The following is a 23,412-nucleotide window of genomic DNA, read 5'->3' as shown; positions in this document are numbered from 1 at the left end:
TGCAAAGTTCTGCCCTCACACTGGGATGAGAGAAGGCCTTAACTGTGAAATCTGCTTTTTATTTCCCTGCGTGTACTGCAATTCTAGGGAAAGTTGGGACGTTGTTCCGGACTCTGTTTGCTCTGAGTCGGTTCCCTATGGAAAGCTTGTCTTCCCTTTAGTTTCCAGAACACCTGCTGCTTGCAGTGACTCTCCTATGCACTTATCAGGGTGGGGCCTCTTTTGAGGTACAGAGAGAATCCAAGTGATTGAGCTGAGCCCAGGCAAAGAGTGACAAGCAGGGCGATCCCACTGACCATCTTGTTAGATCAGATCCTTCCTGTCTTTACAGCAGAATCTGGGTCTGCCCTTTTCAGCTAGCTTCACTAAGACCACTCACTAGCCCACCCAACGTAATGACATTCTTGCTTTCCCATTCTGAGCCAGAATGGAACCAGGGGACCTACAGAGGAAAGGTTCCCTACCCCATTATGAATTCCCTGAGCCATACTGTTCCCCATAGTGTCCTGAGGGATTATTTTCCCATTTAATCTAATTCAGCAAGGCTTCTCTCTGGGATACACAGTGGACATTATTTTTTTTTAAATAATTTTTTTGAGAGGGAAGAAACACGTTTTGCCATGCTGAAGGTAAGCAAAATTATGTATTTGACACCTCAGGTAATGGGGATTTTTTTTTTTTTTTGGTCCATCCCTTTCTGAGTCTCTACAATTGAAAATTGTATTTTTACCGTATTTCATTCCCAAAGGAGCTTTTCATAATTTAAATCTCCTGTTCAGCTGTACATTTGGAATGGGAGCCTTGACACCGTCCTGATTATAACATACATGTTGGACATTACAGAATTTCTCCGGGAGCATTCTAATTTTATTCACTCTTTATTAGCATCCTGGCAGAGAGTTGCATTCTGCACCCTGAACTGGACAATCCCTTCTGATGGGTTGCGGCAGCTAAGACTGTGAAAATTGGGGTCATTTCCCTTCCTGTTCTCATTTGTAATTTTTTTTTTAAAATGTACCCATTACAGGCTAGTTTATTCACATAGTTCAGCCTAAAGTGAACTAGAACTTATTTTTAAACTGGGAGGGTGTAGAGGGGGCAGGGGAAGAGAAGGAAGGAAGGAAGGGAGAGATGGAGGGAGGAAGGAAAAGAAAGAGAGGAAGAAAGGAAGGAATGGGGAAGGAAGGAAGGAGGAAGGAGGCTTGCAATCTCTACAAGAGTACAAGAAAGTATTGGCAACACCCAAACTTGCATTACAACCAAAACGACTGTAAGAAAAGAGAGAGTGGGAGTAATGGAGAGAGAAAAGGAAGCGAGGCAAGAAAGAAGAAAGGAAGGAAGGAAGGGAGGAAGGAAGGAAAGAAGCAAGGAGGGAGAAGAGAACTTGAAGCGGTTTTTGATAAGTAACATAGATACAAATATAAATACGAAAATTTAAATAAAGCTCACAATGTAAAAAGACCTGTTAGCTTACTTGTTCTAATTCCTCAGGTCCACTTTCTTGACTCAAGGGTTTGGGAAATGCCTACTCTTGTTCATGTATATGCTTTTGAAAACCAGTGATTTTGTTTTAAAACCTGTTGCAGTGGACCTTTATCTTTCTTCCTCCTTGTTTTTGCAGGAAATTTCAATGAGAAGAAAGGCCAATGGATCGTGGTCTTAGAAAAGCTGCTTAGATGATGTCTGTTTCCCGTGCTGTAAACACGTGGCAGAGCTGTGAGTAAATGCTCGTCACTGCATGATGAATTGGATGGCTGCAGACCAGAGGCAAACAAAATAATTGTCTCATTTTCGTGGTGATTTGCTTAACTGGGGGGACCATGCCAGAACGGCTAGCGGAAATGCTGTTGGATCTCTGGACTCCATTAATAATATTATGGATTACTCTTCCCCCTTGCATTTACACGGCTCCGATGAATCAGTCTCCAGTTTTAATGAGTGGATTCCCTTTGGAACTAAACAGGCTGAGTGAAGAACAGCGGATTTTGAACCGTTCCAAGAGAGGCTGGGTTTGGAATCAAATGTTCGTCCTGGAAGAGTTTTCTGGACCTGAACCGATCCTTGTTGGCCGGGTAAGCTTCGTTTTTAAGGTCCCAATTTCGGGATCTGTTACTGATCCCTAGACCTTTAACATTAGGCTTGTCACAGTTGTTGCCACACTTAGCTGTAAGTACTTTAGGCCAGATGGTTAGTTAGTTTACCTCTTGGTTCTTTAGGAATATGAATAATCCCATGGTAACAGATGTAAATGTAAACGAACTGCTCTTCTCTGGAAAGCTCTTCCTCCCCATCTCTCCCATCCTCCCCATCTATTATATCATAGCTTTAATATAACACTTGTGTAATGCATACACAAATAAGCTTTTTCGTTCTCATTTCACACAAGAAATCTGCATGCCAAACCTTTCCTGTAACTTATAGCGCTTGGAAGAGGTATGCATTTTTGCTCAGTCTGAATTTCTACCACCTGGATTCCTAAGATGTTATTTTGTTCCATTTTAGTTTGAGGCCATGTATCTCCAATTGCAGGTAGGTTTTTCTCCTTTTTATGTTTCTTTTTGTTGTTTGTTGGTTCGTTCAATTATTAACCTAGGATGGGGAAAGGGAAATTCTCAGAGTGGGTGCTTAGCAGTGCTTTGTACTTACTGTAATTCGGTAAATTTTGCAATAGGAAACTGTTGCATTATTGTCAGATGGAATCAAATGTATAGAATCAAAATTTTAGCTTAGTGGTGTGCGTGTGTGCGCGCGTGTGCACGTGCATATATGTGTTAGACTGGATTTATATTTATTTTGTTGCTGTTGGCAGGTTAGACAAATGTTCCTTGTGTGGATGAGGGCTGCCTGCTTTTCAAAGTTTCACTGTGGGTTATTGAAGACTATACATGTTTATTCCTCAGAATCGCTCATAAGCTTCTGTTAATTTTAACACTCACCATCATCATAGGTAGAATTCCAATTACGAGCCTGCCAAGGACTGATTTTCCTGATAAGTCAGATTCAGAAGTGAATCATGCCAATATTATGCGTTTCCCAAATGCAGTGATTTTAAAAAAGAATTAAATATTGATCTTCAAGACTTGCGTTAACACTTTGTGTCTCGCTAGGAACTTCTGATTCCATTCCTGCTTCTACCTCATTGTCGTGCAACGCAGATTGAGCCTCCCCAAGGATTATGCTTCTTCATTTCATGTAGTTCTACTTGGACAAGGGAAATCTGGATGAGGTGGTGTCATGAATCATTCAAAGAATATTTATTGAGCCAAATACCTTTTTAGGCATATGGGGGTATATCAGTGAACGAAACACTGATCCCTGCCTTCAAGCAATTCACATTCTGGTCGATACTGTTTTGTATCGAGCACTCTCATAACGGCACTTTGTAGGCACAGTCCTGTTTGATTTTAGCAACAGCTCCCTCTGCCTCGCTCTTTATATGTGTATGTGTATACGTGTGCATATGTACATATATACAAACAATACGTGTGTAAAACAGGTCTACATTCCTTTCTTTGTAAGTCCAAAATACAAAAAAATATTTTTTTATATGCTTGATACACACTCAGGTAGCAGAACTGACTGGAGGCTATTTATAGTCGTAGTGCATCCCATTACTGTGACTGTACATATATTTCCCAGCAGAAATGTTGCTGTGTTTGATTACAGGGTGCTGCCCCAGACTCTGCTGAAGGTTTTGTTTACTATACAGTTTATCTACCTTAATACATTTCTAAATGTGAAAACTTCTCAGTTCCGAAACATCTGACCCAGCGTGTTTTGAATAGGGGCTTCTTGACCACATTATCTTTTTTTGTTGTTGTTAAGTGCAAAAATTGAGACTTAGGTGGGTTAATAAAGTAAACCGAGAGCGTAGAGCTAGTAAATGATCTGAATCTGAATCAGGTTGGGGATTCCCAAGGCCATAATTTTATCCGCTGTATCCTATTACATCTTAGTGACTAGTTACCATGTATTTAAACTATAATTTGCACTTAAGAATTATTGAGTATAAAATGCAGAGTTCTTAAATTCCTACGTTCTGGAAATTCAAAACTTCTTTAGCCAGCCCTAAGGCAAGGCGTTTTCATACTGTATGAAATTCTGGGTATACGGTACATGCACACATATATAATTGATGGATGTTTTCTCCCTGTTTCTATTAGTGAACTCTATGGAGGTCTGTCACACTGATGGTATCTTGTGTAATATAAACAAACTTGCTATCCCCAGAAGAACTTTCCATTTTTATCTGAATATAAAAAGTAATTAAATTGGGGTTTGTTTTAGACTTAGGCTCTAATGAGTAATTTTGCCTCCGTCCTTTAAATGTAGCAACAGAGAGAGAGGCAAACAAGGTGGCATTTACTGCCCTTTTTTGACTTAGTAATCCTTGAGAAATCCATGCCTCTTTGAACGACAGAAATGTTGCTAGTGAACCCTAGGATTTTGAAACGGCCAGAGTGGTTCTCATCCTTGATGCTGCTCTTCACATGGCCAATCCCCAAACGATTGTTAAATCTGAGTTAAACTTATTTCTGAAGAACTTTTTCTGCAAACATTTCCAATCATATGTATTTCCCCTTAAAGAAAATTGCTCCTGAATTATTACAGCTTGGCCTTTGAGGATCTTGAGTTGTAGCAAAGCCCAAAATGCATTTCGGGTGACTGCTGCCGATTATGAGTCAGGCCGAGTGTGGGGAGGATCCGTATCAGGGTGCCCATGGGTGCTTTACAATGTTTTATCTCTGTGCACGCTCTTCCACGACTGACTCTAAAGCACTTCATCGCTGAGCTTCTCCCCGGGAACTGGCTGGGAAGCATTAGTTACTTGTGAGCACACCTGCTCTGTAAAAGGCCCTCCTGCGAGTCACCATGGTGGGAGCCTTGGGCCTGGCACACTGAGTTCAAGCTCAAGGGCAGAGCCAGCTTTTAAGTGATTGGCTCTTCAGAGCTTCACATATACCCTTACAGCCTTTGTTGTCTGTTTTTACTACATTGGTAGGCAGCTAGATGCAGAGAAAGAACTAAGCCTTAGAGATGGACTCTGCAGAGGTTTGAATATTGGCTTTGCCACTTCCTTTTATATTTACCCTGGGAAAGTAACTAAAGCTCTTCAAGGGTTATCCAAGTAAGATGAATACAAGTAGATAAGAATAATTTATGCACAGTGCCTGCACGTAGCAATTGTAGTCATGATTGTAGTCTTAATTGTGTGTGTGTGCGTGTGTGTACTTGGAGAGATGGACATACTGACAACTACATCACTAGGTGAGCACAGGACTCTGGGAGCCTAAAGAGGGGCCCTTTCAATGAGCCCAGGTTGCTTAGGATGGAGGTGATGTTTGATATTTCCGTGTGTCTTGAAGGGTAACTGTCACTCAGCTTGATGGCGTGGGGTGGAGTGGGAAGTTAGGTGCCCCTGCTGGATAGATTTCGGCTTACGCAACGTCATGGGAATAGGGTGGGATGACTGACGGTCCCCTTGATCAGAAGTAGCGTAAGCCTCTATGTTTCTCAGTGAACTAAAATGAAGTTGAAATCTGTATTCTTGCAGAGCCTTCTCTGCCCCATTCTGTCTAAAATATAAACGTCCCATCTCTGATATTTCATACCCTTTGACTGTGCTTTATTTTTTCTCCTTCCTGATGATCACTGTCTCACATACTCCATACTTTATCATGTTTATGATTTGTCTCCTACTAGGATGTAAGTTCTACAAAGAAAAGGATTTTGTCTCCTTTGTTCTTCACTGAATATCCCCAGAACCTAGAACACTGCCTGCATATAGGGAGAGCTCATAAATATTTTGCATGAATAAGTGAATGAATAACTCACCTAAATAATGGAGGAATTTATAAAATAAGATAAACCCAATCAGCTTTAATACAAATAGCATTTTTCAGCCAAAGGGGCAGTACATTGCTGTCATGTTCTCCTTTTCAGTTGTTTATTTTAGAGACCTGCTGGGTAGTTTAAACATTGTTTCTATGTATTGATTTTAAAAGTCCTTCTTTGAGGTAGTAATAGTGATAAGTTAATTTGTTAAAACAAGTCTCCTTATGAAGGCTGCAGAGTCTTCTCTCTGGAGGCTGTCCCCCTTACTAGTGGCATGAAGCAATTCAGGCTGGGGATTCCATTATCTTCCAATTCTTCTGCAAACTTACATTTGTGCTTATGTCACAAACTAGACCAAAAATCTTTCTGAATTCTTGAAAAACAAATAGCAGCTAAACAGACTCCACTCCTGGCTCCAGCTCTCTGTGGTACAAGGTAGTCTGGAGCCCGTTTGTATATACACATAAATATTTAGATTTCTGCGTTGCCCAGGACCTCCTGTGTTGACTTTCTCTGGCAATTCTGGAAGAGAATAAGGTGGTACATAAGACCCTTCACCCTATATTCTTATTTGTCTGGTTTTGAAAAGGAAGAGAAGGAAAACCCATGGTGCTTTTCATAAGTCTTGTAACCAAGACAAAAATGTTGTCCTTGGGATGAAATGTGCATGGGTTCTTTAAGGCTGGCATCTTGATGCCATCACGAGAGCCCTTGGCTGTGAGTCAGGAGGGTGACCGATCAAGTCATTACACAAATATTTATTGGGCACCTACTATCTCTTAAGTGTTGTTACCAGTGGATTCTCAGTTCTGAGCAAACACAGATCCATGCCTTCTGTCATAATGGGCTACTAGGGGTAGACAGATGTTAAGAAAATAATCATAATGTGACATATGCCATGTTAAAACTGAGATAAGTACTCTGAAGTGAAGGAACATGGGTCTATGGAAGCTGGAAGCATATCGAGGAAGCTGGTCTATTTGGTGGGATGATGGAATCTTCCCTAAAGGAATCACCTGTGAGCTGAGATGCCAAAACCATGAACTAAGGTGCAGGGTTGAAAAAAGACAGCATTCCCACAGAGGACATAGCATATGCACAAGACTATTTAAGGAGCTGAGAGAGGGTCAGAGTAACTGGAAGACAGAGAGCTAGGGTTGAGATCTTTTGAATTAGGTAGAAAGATGGGCAAGGATCTCTTGGAAATCTGGCTTCTGTCTTTTTTCCCCTCTGCTATAAAGGAACTGGAAGAGAAAGTCACACAATGTCTCTCGGGCGCAGTTTCCTCACTTGTAATTGTATAGTGGATTATGGAATTATATTTAAGATACAGATCCCTGTGGAACAGGAAAAGAAAGCAATATATATAAAAAAAAATGTGTGCAACCTATCTACCCAAGTTCCTTTAGCTCTTGTTCTGTGGTTCTGTGATCCTCTGTTCCTCAGACTGTTTTATTTTGGGAAAAAATGGTTTGCTTTCCAGGTGGTCAGAGTTCTAGCCTAAATCCTCTTTCTTACATAAACTCCTCTGCTCTCTTTCCTCCCTTTTCCCCTCCTACCTGGATTTCTGAGCAGTTCCTTATTTGGATATAACTCTCACTGGTGATGCCACACCTATTTATAATTCTCTCCCTCCAAGGTACTGACTCATTTTCTGTCTTTAAATTTGACCTTCTAACCTCCCCTCTTCCCCGTAACTTGGAAATCATTTGGGTGGTGTTTAGTATGAAGGACACGGGGCGCCAAATAATTACACTATATTACAGTTTACGGTGTCAGCGGCTGGTGAGAAAATTGCACTTGACATGCCATTATTTTTGCTGGCTGTTTGCATGTTAAGAGCACTGGGCTACGCAGCCACAGCCAGATTGTATCTTTGGCCTTGCGAGAACAATTCACTGTCAGTTTCGTGAAGCTTCTGCTTACTCAGACAGAGACTTGTGCACCAATAATTTGGCAGGAATGCAAGTCAGCCTCGCATGTCTCAATCTGACCAAACAACAAGGGTTGTCTGCCTTTTGCCCAGTGTCCCAGCTTAGAAATAACAGGCATCCCAGAGCTGTTGGAAGTCTTTTGATGCTGATATAAAAAACATGGAATAGTATTAGTCATGTTTGTTAGCAGAAACCCTCAACACACACACACACACACACACACACACACACACACACACACGCACGCACACGCACACAGTCTGTTAGCTGACTTTGTACATGAGTAAAATCCCAAGACATCTCCTGATTCTTTCTCTTGGTAGCCCCCAAACTCTGTTTCTTTTCACCTCTGCTACAAAGGTAGATGGAGGGGAAGGTCACACAGCCTCTCGGGCACAGCCAAATTGTATCTTTGTTCCTTACCAGGGGCCAAGTGAGAGTGTGTATAATCTGCTTATCTCTGTAGATGCCTTGAAAAGTAAATTCATGCAGACTTACAAGAAGAGCCTTGCACATTTTGTCGGTCCTCTTGAAGAGTCATCTCATTGAAGCAGATACTTTTCCCACTTGAAGCAAAGTGCTAGTAGTTATATGTTTGTGGGTGAAAAAGCCAGATTATGTCACCCTATTTTATGAATAAATAGCACCAAGGTATTCAATGTGGAAAAGAAAGAAAGCAGAGAATTGATTCCTATCACAAATACGAAGCCAAAGCTCAGAGGGAAGAATTGGGCAAACGTAAAGGCTGCACAACTGGGAAGGCTTTCCTTGCATCACATAGCAGAATAGTATGAGTCATCCCAAGATGGTTAAAATTTAGAACATGGAAACGTGATTGCAACTGAATAAATATCAGAAGCAAGATATAAAATGGGTGTAGAATATAATCTAAAAATGCATATGTGATATGAACAGAGTACCTGGCATGTGTATCTATTACGATATGTATGTGTACATAAAAAATATAATCAAACATTGACAAAAATAGTCAACTCCTTTGTACCTATCACTCTGATCATCCATATTCAACAATTTTCACAAAGTCAATACTCTTTGATTTTAAAAACTAACGTAAGGAGAATCCTAATCGTATCTATAACCACTATCCACTATTTCTGATATAAAGATTTCCCCAGTTGAAAACAACGTAAGATTATAAAAATCCCAAATGTATTATGATTCTATCTAATGAATAAATGATAATCATGTAGCCTTAATTAAAAACAAGATAAGGGGAGACTTCCCTGGTAGTCCAGTGGTTAGGAATCCATCTTGCAATGCAGGGGAACATCAATTCGACCCCTGGTCAGGGAACTAAGATCCCACATGCCGCAGGGCAACTAAGCCCGCACGCCACAACTCATGAGCCTGCGTGTCACAACTAGAGAGAAGCCTGTGCACTGCAATGAAGAGCCCATGTGCCACAACGGAAGATCCCGCCTGCCACAACTAAGACCTAATGCAGCCAAAAAATAAATAAATATGAAAAAACAAACAAACAAAATAAGGGGTTAATGCCTGACATTAATTCATATTAATAACTACCACAAATCAATAAAAGGAAATATACCAATATACTAAAACTTCTTTTTCAATATATATAGTTGGATTATCTTTTTTTATAATTTTCTGCATTTTATTTTCTAGGCTCTGCTATTACTACGTTGTAAAATATAATAAAATGAGAGAAAAATAAATGACAATGTTATATTGTTCAATTTTTTAAAACCAATGCCATCTATTCATAGCAAATTCATGGGGACCATCATTTAATGTGAAATCAGTTGGTAAATATTAATAGAATTTTTTTACTTTTTAAACCACACCTGTGTTAAACCTTTGGAAGTTCAGTCTCATCAATTAATAAATTAAAGTGCCAGCAATATTTAATCATTTTTATGAAGCGATGAAGAGAGGAGGAACAGCCACAGTCTTGCTGCACTGTTGTGTGCATGTTAAATAACTTTCATTACCATGGAACAGACCACACATTAACCAAAAATTGAAGATTTTGTACTTGGCCTTGAAATGGGAAACTATCGTATGAAGATTTTGTATTTGGCCTTGAAATTGGGAACTATCTTTGGAGTCTTCAAGTAATGCAGTCAGCCTGCATGTTGCTTTTAACATTTCAGTAAGAATAGTGTAGAAACGTTATTTAAGGTACTGTGTTATTTAAGAAAAAGTGTTAATGGCTTTTACAGGATCTCATTTGGCCTGGCTAGACATGTTTTCTACATAGCAGTTTCTTTAATATTTCAGCATTTTTCATCTGTACATAGTATTTCTATTATAGTTAACTTAAAATCACTCGCATGTGCGCGCGCCACACACACACACACACACACACACACACACACTCACCCCTTGGCATAATTTGATTATATATATTCCTGTTCCTAACTAAGTCTTTGAATATTTTGAAATGTATTAAAGACAGTGTTGTCAATATTCGAAGATCTGAATATTTCATTAAAATATAGGTATGTTTTCTCATTAGCACCAGCTATTACCTCACTCACATTTCAAAACATTTAAGAATCTTCTTAGATTTATCTAGGAGGAGAACTAAAATACACTACATTCTTATTAATCAAAGTGAGGGTCTGTAGACTAGCAGCAGCATTGTCACCTGACAGCTAGTTTGAAATGCAGAATTTCATTCTTATTGAATCAGAATCTGCATTTTCACAATAGCCCCTAGGTAATTCCTATGCACATTAAACCGTAAAACACATATTTTTAAAGAAATCAGTCGATCATCAATTAATCCAGGGATAGTGCAAGTCATGCTTTTTGCTCTCTGCAGACAGCCTGAGTAAATTTTGAATACCGCTCAGCTAAAGAAGAGAGTCATAGAGCTGGTGTTTGCAAGAGCCCCAGGCAAGGTTGTGGGCAGAAGCCGCTGCTTATCTCACTTGCACCCCTGTAGTAAGTGCTGGACACAGCGGGCTGTGGCGCCAGTCTGCAAATGGGACTCCCCTGTTTTGCAGGTGACAGCAGAGGGAGGTTACTGTCTGTGGAACACCCCTCCCCAAACTTGATTAGTTAACAGGAGCTGTTTCCTGCTCATATCCATGGACTTCTTTTTCTGCTGCATGTATTTACCACAGCGCGGCAGATGTGCTCTGAAATCTGCAGAGCATCAAATGTCACTGGGCTTCTGTGGGAGACAATAGCGGAATCCAAATGAGCCTGATCAGAAGGGCTGAGGAATATTGGGGGAACAGTAGGGAATGAAACACTGGATGCATATTTCTCTTTCTCTCTAATCCTAAAAAAATAACCTAGCTGTATTGTATAGATGATTATTATTATTATTATTATTTTGGCTGTGACTATCTAGTGGAGACTGTGAACTTGATGACATTAGCCAGAGACATTAAAGTAGGGGAGAAAAGGAGGTTTAAATATCTATTAAATGTTTACTGTATGGTAGACACTTTATAAAGTTTTCTCGTTCAGTCCTCCTGGCAACCCCTGATGAAGGTACCATTATTCCCAGTGCCAGATCTGGAGAGAGACACTGAAGGGAAGAGTTGTTTGCATTAGAGTTTACAAGTGAATAAGTGTTGAAGCCAGGAGTCAAACCCGGGTGTGGTGATCTTTGAACTTGTTCCTGTAATCTCGGCAGCACATTGTCACGTTTGAACCCCGTGCAGGAAGGGCTCAATGTGCTAGGCTGCCACCCCAATTTGTAGATGAGAAAAGTGAGACTCACTGAAGTTAACCGACTACATATCTGTATGGTCTCCAGACTAGATGTAAAAGGTTTATTAAGATGTAAATAGACATTTAGTGATATCTATCCAATTGCAAGCCACAACACCGTTTTCTTTGCATGCGTCTCTCTATGCTTTGGTAGTCAGAGACAGAGGTGGATACAAACCCCTTGAGAGAAGAAAAAATGTCCTTAAGACTAATGCATGTGGTGGCTCTGTTTTATTTCCTTTATGGGGAGATGAAACTGCCACAGTCTGGGCCTGAGCAGGGCTGGTACCATGTACAAGGTGATTTGCGGGTTCTTCTCCAAATGTAGGGGCTAGCCCAGTGTCTTTCTTTTTGGCATTATCATTTACAGATACACATTTAAGATGATTATGATGATAAAGTAAGAGATAAATGATGAAGGAGTAGCAGGAGGAGAATATTTTTCCTGAGCATTTATAAGGCATCTTGCTTTGTGCGTTAAATATATTTATAGATGTTGTCTCCATTTTGCAGGTAAGACAATTGCGATGTTGGAACCGAAGCAAATTCTCATTGGTTAGGTGACTACAGTGAAATGATTCTAGCTGTTTTCTGAGTTGGGCAGAGTTCTTAACTACTCCAGAGCTGTAGCATTAAGTTAGCTCACTGGAAGCTTTGCCACAACTGGGCAATTTTGTGGGTTTGCTTTGAACTGAGAATCACCAGAACGGTGGAAAGAAGAGCAGAATAGTTGAATGGGATGAAAAAGAAAATCTTGCACACATAGACAGGTGCTAAAAGAAGACAAAAAGCTTGTACCCTCCAGTTGCTTGAACTAACTGTGTTAATGCTAAATAATTTAGTAACAATTCCCTGTGCACTTGGAAACTGAACCGGTAGACAATATTACAGAGGCTCCAGAGGTGGGATCTATAATTTACTTAGCTCTCTTCAGTGACTCACCCAGTGCCTTTTGCAACTCCAAGAATCTTTTTCCAAATGGATATGTGCTTCTCTGTTTCATCTCTTCCTTGCCTGCTTTTGTCATGGTGACCTTCCTCTGGACAGTTCTGGTCATGTCCTTTGTTACTGGTGCACTTTGACCACTGAGAATAACCCCCTCATGCCTTTAGCAGATTCTGTGAGGAAAAGTAATTTGGTGAAAAGCAAACATGGCTATTAAAAATGACCAAATCCTGTGACTCTTCGAAGAAAGCCAGACTCCCCAGTCACTCAGAGGCTTTATTTAGAATGTGGCAGATTTATTTATAGTGGAGTTTTCTTTGCTTTTATTTTTTATGTGCTTCTGGGAACCCAAAAGTATAAATGAATTTCTCACTGTGGTTTGCCTCTTGTCGTACTTGTGTGAGTGTGTGTGTGTGTGTGTGTGTGTGTGTGTGTGTGTGTGCATGTGTGCGTGTGTCCTATTATTTTTCTCTTAGAGCAGCGTTGCTTTGGCAGAGCTCATCGTCTGAATCTGACCCTGACTTTGCAGGGACATTTTTAATCAGCCTTGTGAGGTGCTTTCAGGAATCATTAGTCATTTGCAATGGTTGGTCCTATTGATTACAGCCACTGTTCCTCTCATCTTCTCCACTTTTCCTGCCATTACACTCATGCTGTAAAGGTCTAAGTTTTTTATAGCTGAAACCAAATTCCACATCCCAAGTAAACTATCGGGAATGCATTTAAATGTTTCCAGTTTTTCCTCCATCCACAAGTGGGAGGAAAGACACAAGTTGAAGCTAAAAGACCAAACAAGAAACATAGAGACACACCTGCCCCAACACATAAGTACACACACACAGAATGAGGTGATGAGAGAGGGTCAAAGAGATACCAAGGGACTTCCCTGGTGGCGCAGTGGTTGGGAGTCCTCCTGCCAATGCAGGGGACACGAGTTCAAGCCCTGGTCCGGGAAGATCCCACATGCTGTGGAGCAGCTAAGCCCATGCGCCACAACTACTGAGCCTGCGCTCTAGAGCCAGTGAGCCACAACTACTGAGCCCATGTGCCACAACTACTGAAGGCTGCGCACCTAGAGCCCGTGCTCTGCAACAAGAGAAGCCACCGCAGTGAGAAGCCCAGGCACCGCAATGAAGAGCAGCCCCCGCACGCTGCAACTAGAGAAAAGCCCTTGTGCAACAAAGACCAAACGCGGTCAAAAATAAATAAGTTTATAAAAAAAAATAATAAAGAACCCCCCCTTTAAAAAAAAAAAAAGAGGCACAAAAGATAGGGCCAAGCAGCAAATGGACAGTAAAACAGAAATCCTCCATTACAGAGAGGAAGTCATGTGAGTGTTACAACATAAGAGAGGAGCCCAGACATAAAACATAGAGAGTAAGTGACTTTCGCAGAAACACAGAATTTCAGAAACACAAAGAATCCAAAACAATGAGGAAAAAAGAAAGATTGGGTGAAGGTGAAGATTGAGAGAGAGAAGTAAGGCAGAGGAGACAGAGAGTGCATGCGGAGAAAAGCCATATGGAGAGGATTTGGGGTCCACTAAGTGGTTTTCACTAGGCCCAGACTAATTTCTTTCAGTCCCTGGACAGATGGGCTTATGCATACTTTTATGGCATTTCTGATCACACAGGTCTGTTTTTTTGAAAAGAAGTGCATTTTGATTCTGACACATGGCTTTTGCTGAATAACTGTGGCTGGCAGGACTGGGCATGAAGTCAGAACAATTTGAATGAACCAACAAACAGGATGATCTTTCTTTTAAACTTTTCCAGAGACACAATTTTGGCTTTTAAAGGTATACACTTTCTCGTAATTGATGCTAGAGACTAAATCATGGGATTTTACCTCAAACTGGTTATGGAGCATAACAATTTAATAATGAGTCTTTAAGTGAAATCATCACATCATTCCTACTTAGGGAGCATGGCACTAGTTTACAAAAGAAGTGGGAAAGGATTATGAGTAAGCCTCTGGACAATTTATGTCTTCTAAAGCTCTCTAAAATTGTGGAATGGGCTTTTGAAACATTGGAAGAAAAGCCATTTTATTAGAATTTACATTTTACATTTACAATTTAATTTATACAACTAATTTAAAGTAATCTAAAATGGCCATAGAGAAGGCTGAGGTTGTTTTCTGTTTTTGCATTTCGCAAATATATTTGAATAAATATATATTTTAACAGCTTAAGAAAGAGTAGGCAAGGTGGGAGTTGAAGGATATGTATAGGTAGGACCAAGGGAATAACACTTCCTAAGTACCTAGTGCCTTCCAGATGTACAGAATCTTATTTAGCCTTCACTTGGACCCTGTGAGAGAGGGCTGTTAATATCACCCCTGTGCCCTCTTAACAGATAAAGAATTTTAGGTTTAGAGAGATTTAGTTACTGCCCTAGAATGGCCAAGAAAGTGGAGAATGGGGAATGGAATGCAGAACCAGCTGATTCCGCAATCTATGCTTCTTTCTGCCTACACTGCACTGCCCCCTCACTCACTTTATTTGGTTCTTCCATATGTTTCCTTGCACATGGATACGTTCTTATGGAATATAGAAAAAGTTCTTACTTTTATACAACACAATTTGTTCTTCCAAATACTTCCCTTGATTATCTCAGTAGCCCAGGGAGGCAAGGAGGATAACTGGGATGGTATTCAACCCACATGGAAACTGGGCCTCTGACACCTTGTTCAGTGTTTGCTCTAATGATCACACTGCCTGCACACGGTCCTTTGAGAGGTACCCCCCTGTGGTAACTTCTCTCCATCAGGAAGTGTTGAGGTTCCTACTGCAGTTCCACGTTGCACCACAAAGTGGATTGCTTAAGACTCGGACTCCTAAATCCTGCTGCGCATCATTGCCAGGAGCTAGCAAAGGCCTGGATGGGACACCTTTTAAGTATACCGTCCAGTCACCTGACTTATGTGGTCTTTTTTAAATCCAAGGACTACATTACTTCCCTACTTAATGCTGCCAAATGCAGGCTGAGAACTTGAATTAACAATAGTCGCCCTCCCAGGGGATGTTACTGAATGAGAAGCCTGCACTGCCTTGTGACCTCTTAGCTTCACATTGTCCAAGATTGTGTTCCTTTATACAGCCTGGTGCCCCAAGTTCCCCATGATGTATAGTCCAGGCCAGGACACGATGAATGCAAGAATGTTAGAGAATTCTTTCGTTAACATTTGAGGAAGGTCATTGCAGTCAAATCTTTCTTTAGGAATATTCACCAGGCTGGATTTGGGTGGGAAAAGGAGGACCAGGTCTGTGTCACTTGGCATTTCAAGCCCTGGAATACAATTTTATCCCGTGACCTGACAGAGAAGCTTTGTTACATTTACAAGGACAATTAGCATGCCTGGAAACTGCTCCCTGAGATGTGATAAGGAAGGAAAAGTCTGCATCTGAAGGCTCCTCTCTCCTGAGAGAACTTTTGAGCTAGGTGAAGAAAGGATTCCCAGTTTGGAAATGGAGTCTTAGAAGAGTCTTTACAAATGCAAAATCCTCGGATTCTGCTACTCTGTAAGCACCACAAGGTTCTGGCTTTTTCTTTTGAATTTTATAAAAGCGTCAGCACAAGGAAAACTTTTCTAACCCATTGGGTCAGGGGTTGAGTTTAGTTTCCATTCTCCCTCCCCTGAAAGCTAAGCATTCGTGTGACTGGATGCAGACTTTCATTTGAACCTCCTTCCTCTTAAAGAACTTGTATTTTCTATTTTACGATTTACTATTTAAAGTATATTGTTGGAGGCAGATCAACTTTTTAGGGGGCATAGATTTGGGGTTTGCAGCTCTAGGAGGGAAACTGCCTTATATGAACATAGAGACACAACACAAAATTAGGAAGAGATGTTTAGCACAAATATCTGAAACCATTAGCAAGTTTTCAGTCTGATTTCTATCTTGTTTTGTTGTTGTTATAACCACAGTGGCTAACCTATTATTCTCCCATATTTATCCCCTGAGATGAAGAGCTTATTCAGTTCACCATACCCTGCATCACCTCCACTGACCTCTATCAAAAGTACAGGGTCCTTTCTTTTTAAATGAGAACTGTAGTAGCCTGAAGTGTTGTGGTAAGGAGTTCCTCTTTGAAGTTAGACAAAGCTGGGTTTTACATCTTGTCATAACAACCATACACTGCAGCTTGTGGCCTTGTGTGTCATTTAATCTTGTTGAGCTTCAGTTTCCTCATCTAGAAAATTAGCTCGCAGGATTTTTTCCCTCTAGGATTCCCCACGCAATGTGATTATCTTCATTCATTTAGAGGGGACTAAATATAATAGTAGTTGTTTCTGTTTTAAGCCATCCACACCTTGGACTCTCCTTGTCATTAGTTAAAGCTTTTTTTCTGATTGTCATTCCCTAGGCGTTATGAGGCCCCTACATTCCATGGCCATAGGTTACTCATTTGGAAAATGACTTGGATGGCTTCAGCACTCTCTAGGGCCCTCTGAAATCCAACATTCTGTTTCTCTACAATTCTGAATTATCTAAACAAATATAACACCAAGCTTGAGGAAGGAATACATCGCACGGAATAGAAGGAGCAGTGCTTCTTTAACATGAGTGCTTTATCTTCTGAAGGCGTGGATGAAAGTACATGCTTAACTGTGACTGTTTGTTACTCAGGGAGAAGGAAGAAAATTGAGAGTGAGATGATGGATGCCCACATTCCGTGTTGATAGGCACACATTTCCAATGCTTCAAAGTGTCACAGTACAAGCACAGTAAAAAAATCTGAAGGTCAAGTGAGAGGGTGGGTTGAAGATGTTTACCAACTATCAACTTCCACCACTCAGGGAGTGATGTGGAACATGTTAGTGCTGCGTTCTACCATGATGCAGACCACCCTCAGATGAACACTGGTCAGAGAGACTATTTTCTTTTGAGCTGTATAGGAGTAAAAATGATTTGCTGAAAAAAAAAAATACAATCAGGCATTACAAAGTATTATTGGCATACAAATATAGAATCACCATCATCATCATAATATAAATTACAAAGGAATATTAAATTTATAACACCTGGTAAGGAGATTGCATGAAAAGAACATTATTAAAACATACTTGAGGGCTTCCCTGGTGGTGCAGTGGTTAAAGAATCCGCCTGCCAATGCAGGGGACAAGGGTTCGAACCCTGGTCTGGGAAGATCCCACATACCACGGAGTAACTAAGCCCATGCGCCACAACTACTGAAGCCCACACGCCACAACTATTGAAGCCTGTGCGCCTAGAGCCCATGCTGTGCAACGAGAGAAGCCATCACAATGAGAAGCCTGTACACCACAACAAAGAGTAGCCCCTGCTCGCCACAACTAGAGAATGCCTGTGCACAGCAACAAAGACCCAACGCAGCCAAAAATAAATAAATAAAATTTAAAAATTTAAAAACTTACTTGATAAAAGCTATTACACTGCAGTAACAGTGCTACTAAATCGCTATTTTTTGTGTGTGTGGATTTTTGAAAGAGCTTGATTTTCAAATTCTTGAACAGGCAAAAAACATTCCATTATTTTAGTATCTGGAATTCACTGAAATAGAATCTAACCTTCCATGGCACATTTTATAAATACTGAAGAGAAGGACCTTTAGATTCATAATTATGTAAGCATTTTACACCCCTTCCACACATGCATACCACCAAAATCCCATACCTTCTCAGACAAACATTAACTTTCCTACTAATGGATAATTATTGTGCTAAACGTTTCTGATAATTTTGTTTTTAGGTACAGTGCTGGTTAAATCTATTATCTAAGATGAGTTGTATTATCTTATAAATTTGCCTCAGTTTTGTACTGACTTTATTTTTATGAAAATGAGATATTTTGCAAGAAGTTCATCTCTAGACTATATTGTATCATGGGTATTACAATATCCATCCTATAGAACTCTCAAAGAACATAAGGAATCTCGTTGCTGTTAGTCGTAACAGTGAATAACATTTTGAACACTTTTTGCCAGCACTAGAATAAACACTATGGCCTGTCTCATTTAATGGTCACAAGATCCATGTGAGGTACATACTGTAATACCTTTCAGTCTGTAGACGTAAACAGGCTTAATGAGGTTGTATAATTTGTATAAGGTCAGCCAGCTGAAAGTTGTGGAATCAAATCTCAGACATAAGTATATTTGCCATCAAATTTTGCCCTTGAACTTTCCTTATTTATAATCTCCCCTAACATAGTTGAAATTCTTGGGTAAACTATCCATATCCTATCATTTCTTCAAACGCGCGCGCACACACACACACACACACACACACACAGAAATTAGAAACTAATGTGATGTTTCACAGAATTATTTACTTTCTATTTTCAAAATCAATACAATTGATTAACATGTTATCCTGAAGTGCTGACAAATTATTGGGTAAAAGTAGATTAATATATTTATTAAGCAATATTTATTGGGAACATCCTATGTGCCAGAGCCTTTGCTGAGATGATTAAGACGGAGGCAAGGACTGTGTATTGTTGTCCAACCCAAATTGGTGTGCCCGATGCACAGTGAGGCCAAACAAACTGAAAGGTCAGAGTTTGGAGCAGAGAAAGGTTTATTGCAATGGCCAAGCGTGGAGAATGGGCAGCTTGTGCTCAAAAGACTCGAACTCCCCAATAACTTTCAGGCACAGGATTTTAAAGACAGTGTTAGGGGAGGGGTCTTAGGTTGCATGATCTGCTCATGGACCTTCTGATTGGTTGGTGGTGAGGTAACAGGGTGATATTTTCTGAATCTCAACCTTCAGGTTCCAACCATTTGGGGGTCTATGTGCTTGTGGTCAGAATGTAGTCACCATCCTCCGTCTGGGGGTGGTGGTCTTAGTTTCCATAGAAGAATTCAAAGATATGCATCAGATTCTTATCTCTCTCCTTTCAGGAGGAGCTAGGAGTCTTGTGACTCTTGTGTCCTAATCATTAACTGCTTGAGCCTGCTCTTTGGAGCTCAGGGAAAGCCTAGGAGACTGAAGCCTTTTTTTTTCTAAAAACAAGGAACGGGGGACACAGAAAGTCCTTTGTACCTGGGAGGACCCTGCAGGGTCCTGCTCCTGTTTCAGAATGACATCAACATTCACTCTGAAGAAATAAGGTAGAAATATTCAATAGTGGGCTATTTACTCTTCAAAGCAACTTTCTAGTCAGGAAGAGAGATGATCACTATGTAAATCATTATCGGTGACAAATTAAGCCTCCAGTCAAAAGCAGAATGTATTAACCGAATTCCTTAAATTATCCCCCGGACTCTTCTTAACCCATCTCGCCATCCTAACCCCGAAATCCCAGGTAAACGAGATGAAGTGAAAATTCCATCCAGAATGAGTTGTTATTTGATGAACTCTAACTGTGATGCCGAGCAGGGCCCTGTGGGCCCTTTTGTCCCCCACTTCTTGTAGGCAAGACTCCAACCTCCATGACCTTCCCTGAGTTGCAAAGGGCAGATTTGAACAGTTGCTAATCAAGGGAGGAGCAGCCACGAAACCACCTGAGGCCAGATTAAAGGGACCAGAGAAGCTCATCAAGATTAGGAGACCACCAGAGAGCCTTCACACACCCTAATCAGCCCCACCCTTTTGAAATTTTGCATAAGAAGGAAGAATGCAAGACTGTTACTTCCTTGATCCTTATACCTCTGACCACTACCCCTGACTATATAACCTCTCCCTGTTCCCCAGTGAGGGGGGGCACAGTTCTTGAGGCGCTAGCCTACTGTATTCCCTCTTTGCCTGACAAAGAAATAAAGCCACTCATTATTTCTCCTCCATAACTCTGTCTCTGTATTTCTGTTTGGCATTGGTGCACAGAGAGGCAAGATTTTGGCACCAACTGTACTTACTAAGCATAGGGTGGGAGGTGGGAAATTATCTAAATCAATCTTTTCCAAGCCTTTCTCCATAGGGTTGGAGGTGGTCAAATCTGTTATTCCATCTAACTTTCTGTGTTTCATTCAAATCGTTTTTCTAAATTTCAAAACTGGACAGGTTATTCCTCTGCATGTAAAATTTCTGTGTGTCTCCATTACGTACGTAGATGAGTCCTAAATCTCTCCTTAGCCTCAGTGAAAAGCCGTTACCATTATGTGACCTTAGGGGATTCATTCAATCTTTAATATTAGAAACATTAAATGAGTTGATAGGAAATAGATAGCATTTAGCACAGTACATGGTAGTGCTATGTAATTGTTAACTGTAATATGATAATGAAAATAATAACTATTATTCACCTACAAATAACTCTTACTACTAGTGTTACCACTACTGCTGCTAAAAACACCACGAAATTTTACTACAGATGAGAAAAAAAAATGTCAACTTTTCTCAGCAGTCCTGTGAGAAACAGCTCAGAGAAATGAGAAAGGGGTTCAATTAAGATTTTAGTTAAAGGCTTTATCTCTTCTCTGTACAGTTATGTCTGCTGTGACCTCTTTCTATTCAATTTTTGGCAGATTGTGGGTAGACAGTAAATGTTTGTTAATTGAGATATCTTTTTTTTTAAATAAGAATGTTCATAGCAGTTTTATTTATGATAGCCTCAAACTGGAAGTAGCCCAAATTTTCATCAACAATTGAATGGCTAAAATAATTTGAATTTATACAATAAACTACTACTTAGCAGTAACATGAAAGAACTACTGGTACATGTAAAAATATGGGTGATTTTGAAAACCATTATGCTGAATGAAAAGTCAATTATAAAAGGGTTTATTCATACTTTTTAGTGTAATTTTAGAACAGGCAAAATTGACCTATGGCAAGAGATATCAGAACACTGGTTGCCTCTAGCAGGGACAGGTTTAGGGAGAATTGAGTAGGAAGGGGTTTACAGGCACTTACTGGGATGATAGAAATATTTATTATAATAGACTTGTGGGTTACAAAAGTGAGTGAATCCGTTTGTTAAACATTTAATGTCTATGTACTTTACTGTATGAAAATTATACCTGAATTTAAAATATAGGCACATTTTGGATCACTCAATTCCTTCTCCTCACTTTGTGATTTCAAATGAATTTTGTGGTTATCCATTTGTACCTGTGTGAAGTCTGTAAGCTAAATAGGATATTTTATTTATTTATTTACTAATTTCTTTTAACAATATTGCACTCTACAAAATGATTTACTGAAAGTCTTAGGCAAGTCTAATAGATACACAAACAAATTCTACTGACACACCTAATTATAAGACAGCAAACAGCTGACTTACAACACAAATTTATTTTTATTTATTTTTTGGAAATTTAGTTGGTTTTTTATTTTACTTTATTTTATTTTATTTTTAACATGTTTATTGGAGTATAATTGCTTTACAATGTTGTGTTAGTTTCTGCTTTATAACAAAGTCGATCAGCTATACATAATATCCCCGTATCTCCTCCCTCTTGCATCTCCCTCCCATCCTCCCTATCCCACCCCTCTAGGTGGTCACAAAGCACCGAGCTGATCTCCCTGTGCTATGCAGCTGCTTCCCACTAGCTATCTATTTTACATTTGGTAGTGTATATATGTCCTTGCCACTCTCACTTCGTCCCAGCTTACCCTTCCCCCTTCCCCGTGTCCTCAAGTTCTTTCTCTACGTCTTTATTCCTGTCCTGCCCGTAGGTTCTTCAGAACCTTTTTTTTTTCCTTAGATTCCATATATATGTGTTAGCATATGGTATTTGTTTTTCTCTTTCTGACTTACTTCACTCTGTATGACAGACTCTAGGTCCATCCACCTCACTACAAATAACTCAATTTTGCTTCTTTTTATGGCTGAGTAATATTCCATTGTATATATGTGCCACATCTTCTTTACTCATTCATCTGTCGACGGACACTTAGGTTGCTTCCATGTCCTGGCTATTGAAAATAGTGCTGCAATGAACATTGTGATACAATGCAGATTTAGATGGCAATGCATTATAGCCCCAGCATAAGCTCGAAGAAAGTAGTTTTAGACTCTGGCAAATGATCAGAACCTAGTAGGTTGCAGTAGTAAATGTGCACTCACACATATAGTCACTCAACAAGGACTGCAAAATTGCCAAGGGTCACAGTTCTGGCATTTTCATTTCAGATCACCTCAGCAATTTTTACTTGTAGGTTCTGCTTCAACAAATGCCACCCTTTTCTTTGGTACAGCCTCAAAGGAACAGTCTCAAAGGAACCTTTCCAACACTGTTGGACACAGTTGATCAACGTCTTCTTCCTGAAACACATTTTCTTTTGGCTGCAATGACATGATACTACCCTGGTCTCCTCCTGACTTCATGTTAAGTCCTTCTCAGTTTCTTGCCATTTGCTCCTCCACCTCAAAACCGTCTTCCCTTTTCATTTCTCTTCTCACCTACTGATGTCCTCTGCCAACACTTACCATTTCTCCCTGACAACTTCATCCTTGCTGACTCCTCGCAGTTCCCCTTACAAGCTCTTTCCTAAGAGCTTGGGTCCTTTGTATCACTTTTGTTAGAACTTATAAAACCACCTAACACTAGTGCGTACTAAAGAAAGGCATATTCTCTTTTCTTCTAGCTTCCTCTCTCACAAAAGCAATCTATTCTGAAGAGGGATAGCATATGTTGTCTTAAGCCATGTGTTTCCAAGATAAGGAATTCATTATGGCTTTCTTTTTTTCTGAAGGAACCTTTCACTCTTGTCCTTACAGTATCTCAGTGAACACAATAAGAACTTCAGAAACACATGCAGAGTTGTGTGTATGTATATAACCTTTTCCAGCATTCTTTAAAATCCTAATCACTACCTGCACTTTACACACATTATCTCATTTAATTCTCATAATAAACCTAAAAGTTGGGTGTTATTATCTCAATTGCATAACAAGAAACCGATATACTCCAAGAGGAAAGGTAAATTTTCCAGTGTAGTGGAGACAGATCTAGGTCTACTGGCATTCACCTGTTTCTCCACTCATCACGCTGCCTTTTTAGAAGTAGCTTCTAACTTCCATGATTTCCACGATCCTTTTACTCTGAGAGTTTCCGCC

The 23,412-nt window shown here is 40.1% G+C and overlaps 1 protein-coding gene across 2 annotated transcripts in view; it reads left to right on the top strand.

Annotated features, from left to right (window-relative positions):
- Nucleotides 1–1,820: 1,820 nt before the first annotated feature.
- CDH8 (cadherin 8) overlaps nt 1,821–23,412 on the top strand; it is a 363,158-nt gene continuing 341,566 nt past the window's right edge. For both annotated transcript variants that reach the window (XM_060130251.1, XM_060130250.1), the window contains exon 1: nt 1,821–2,072. In XM_060130251.1, the coding sequence (XP_059986234.1) occupies nt 1,821–2,072 (252 nt within the window). The remainder of the gene's footprint in view (nt 2,073–23,412) is intronic.

The sequence above is a fragment of the Lagenorhynchus albirostris genome, chromosome 19, assembly GCF_949774975.1.
Source record: "Lagenorhynchus albirostris chromosome 19, mLagAlb1.1, whole genome shotgun sequence".
Classification (NCBI taxonomy): Eukaryota; Metazoa; Chordata; class Mammalia; order Artiodactyla; family Delphinidae; genus Lagenorhynchus; species Lagenorhynchus albirostris.
The sequence above is the reverse complement of the archived record's forward strand: the minus strand, read 5'-3'. Positions and strand labels throughout refer to the sequence as shown.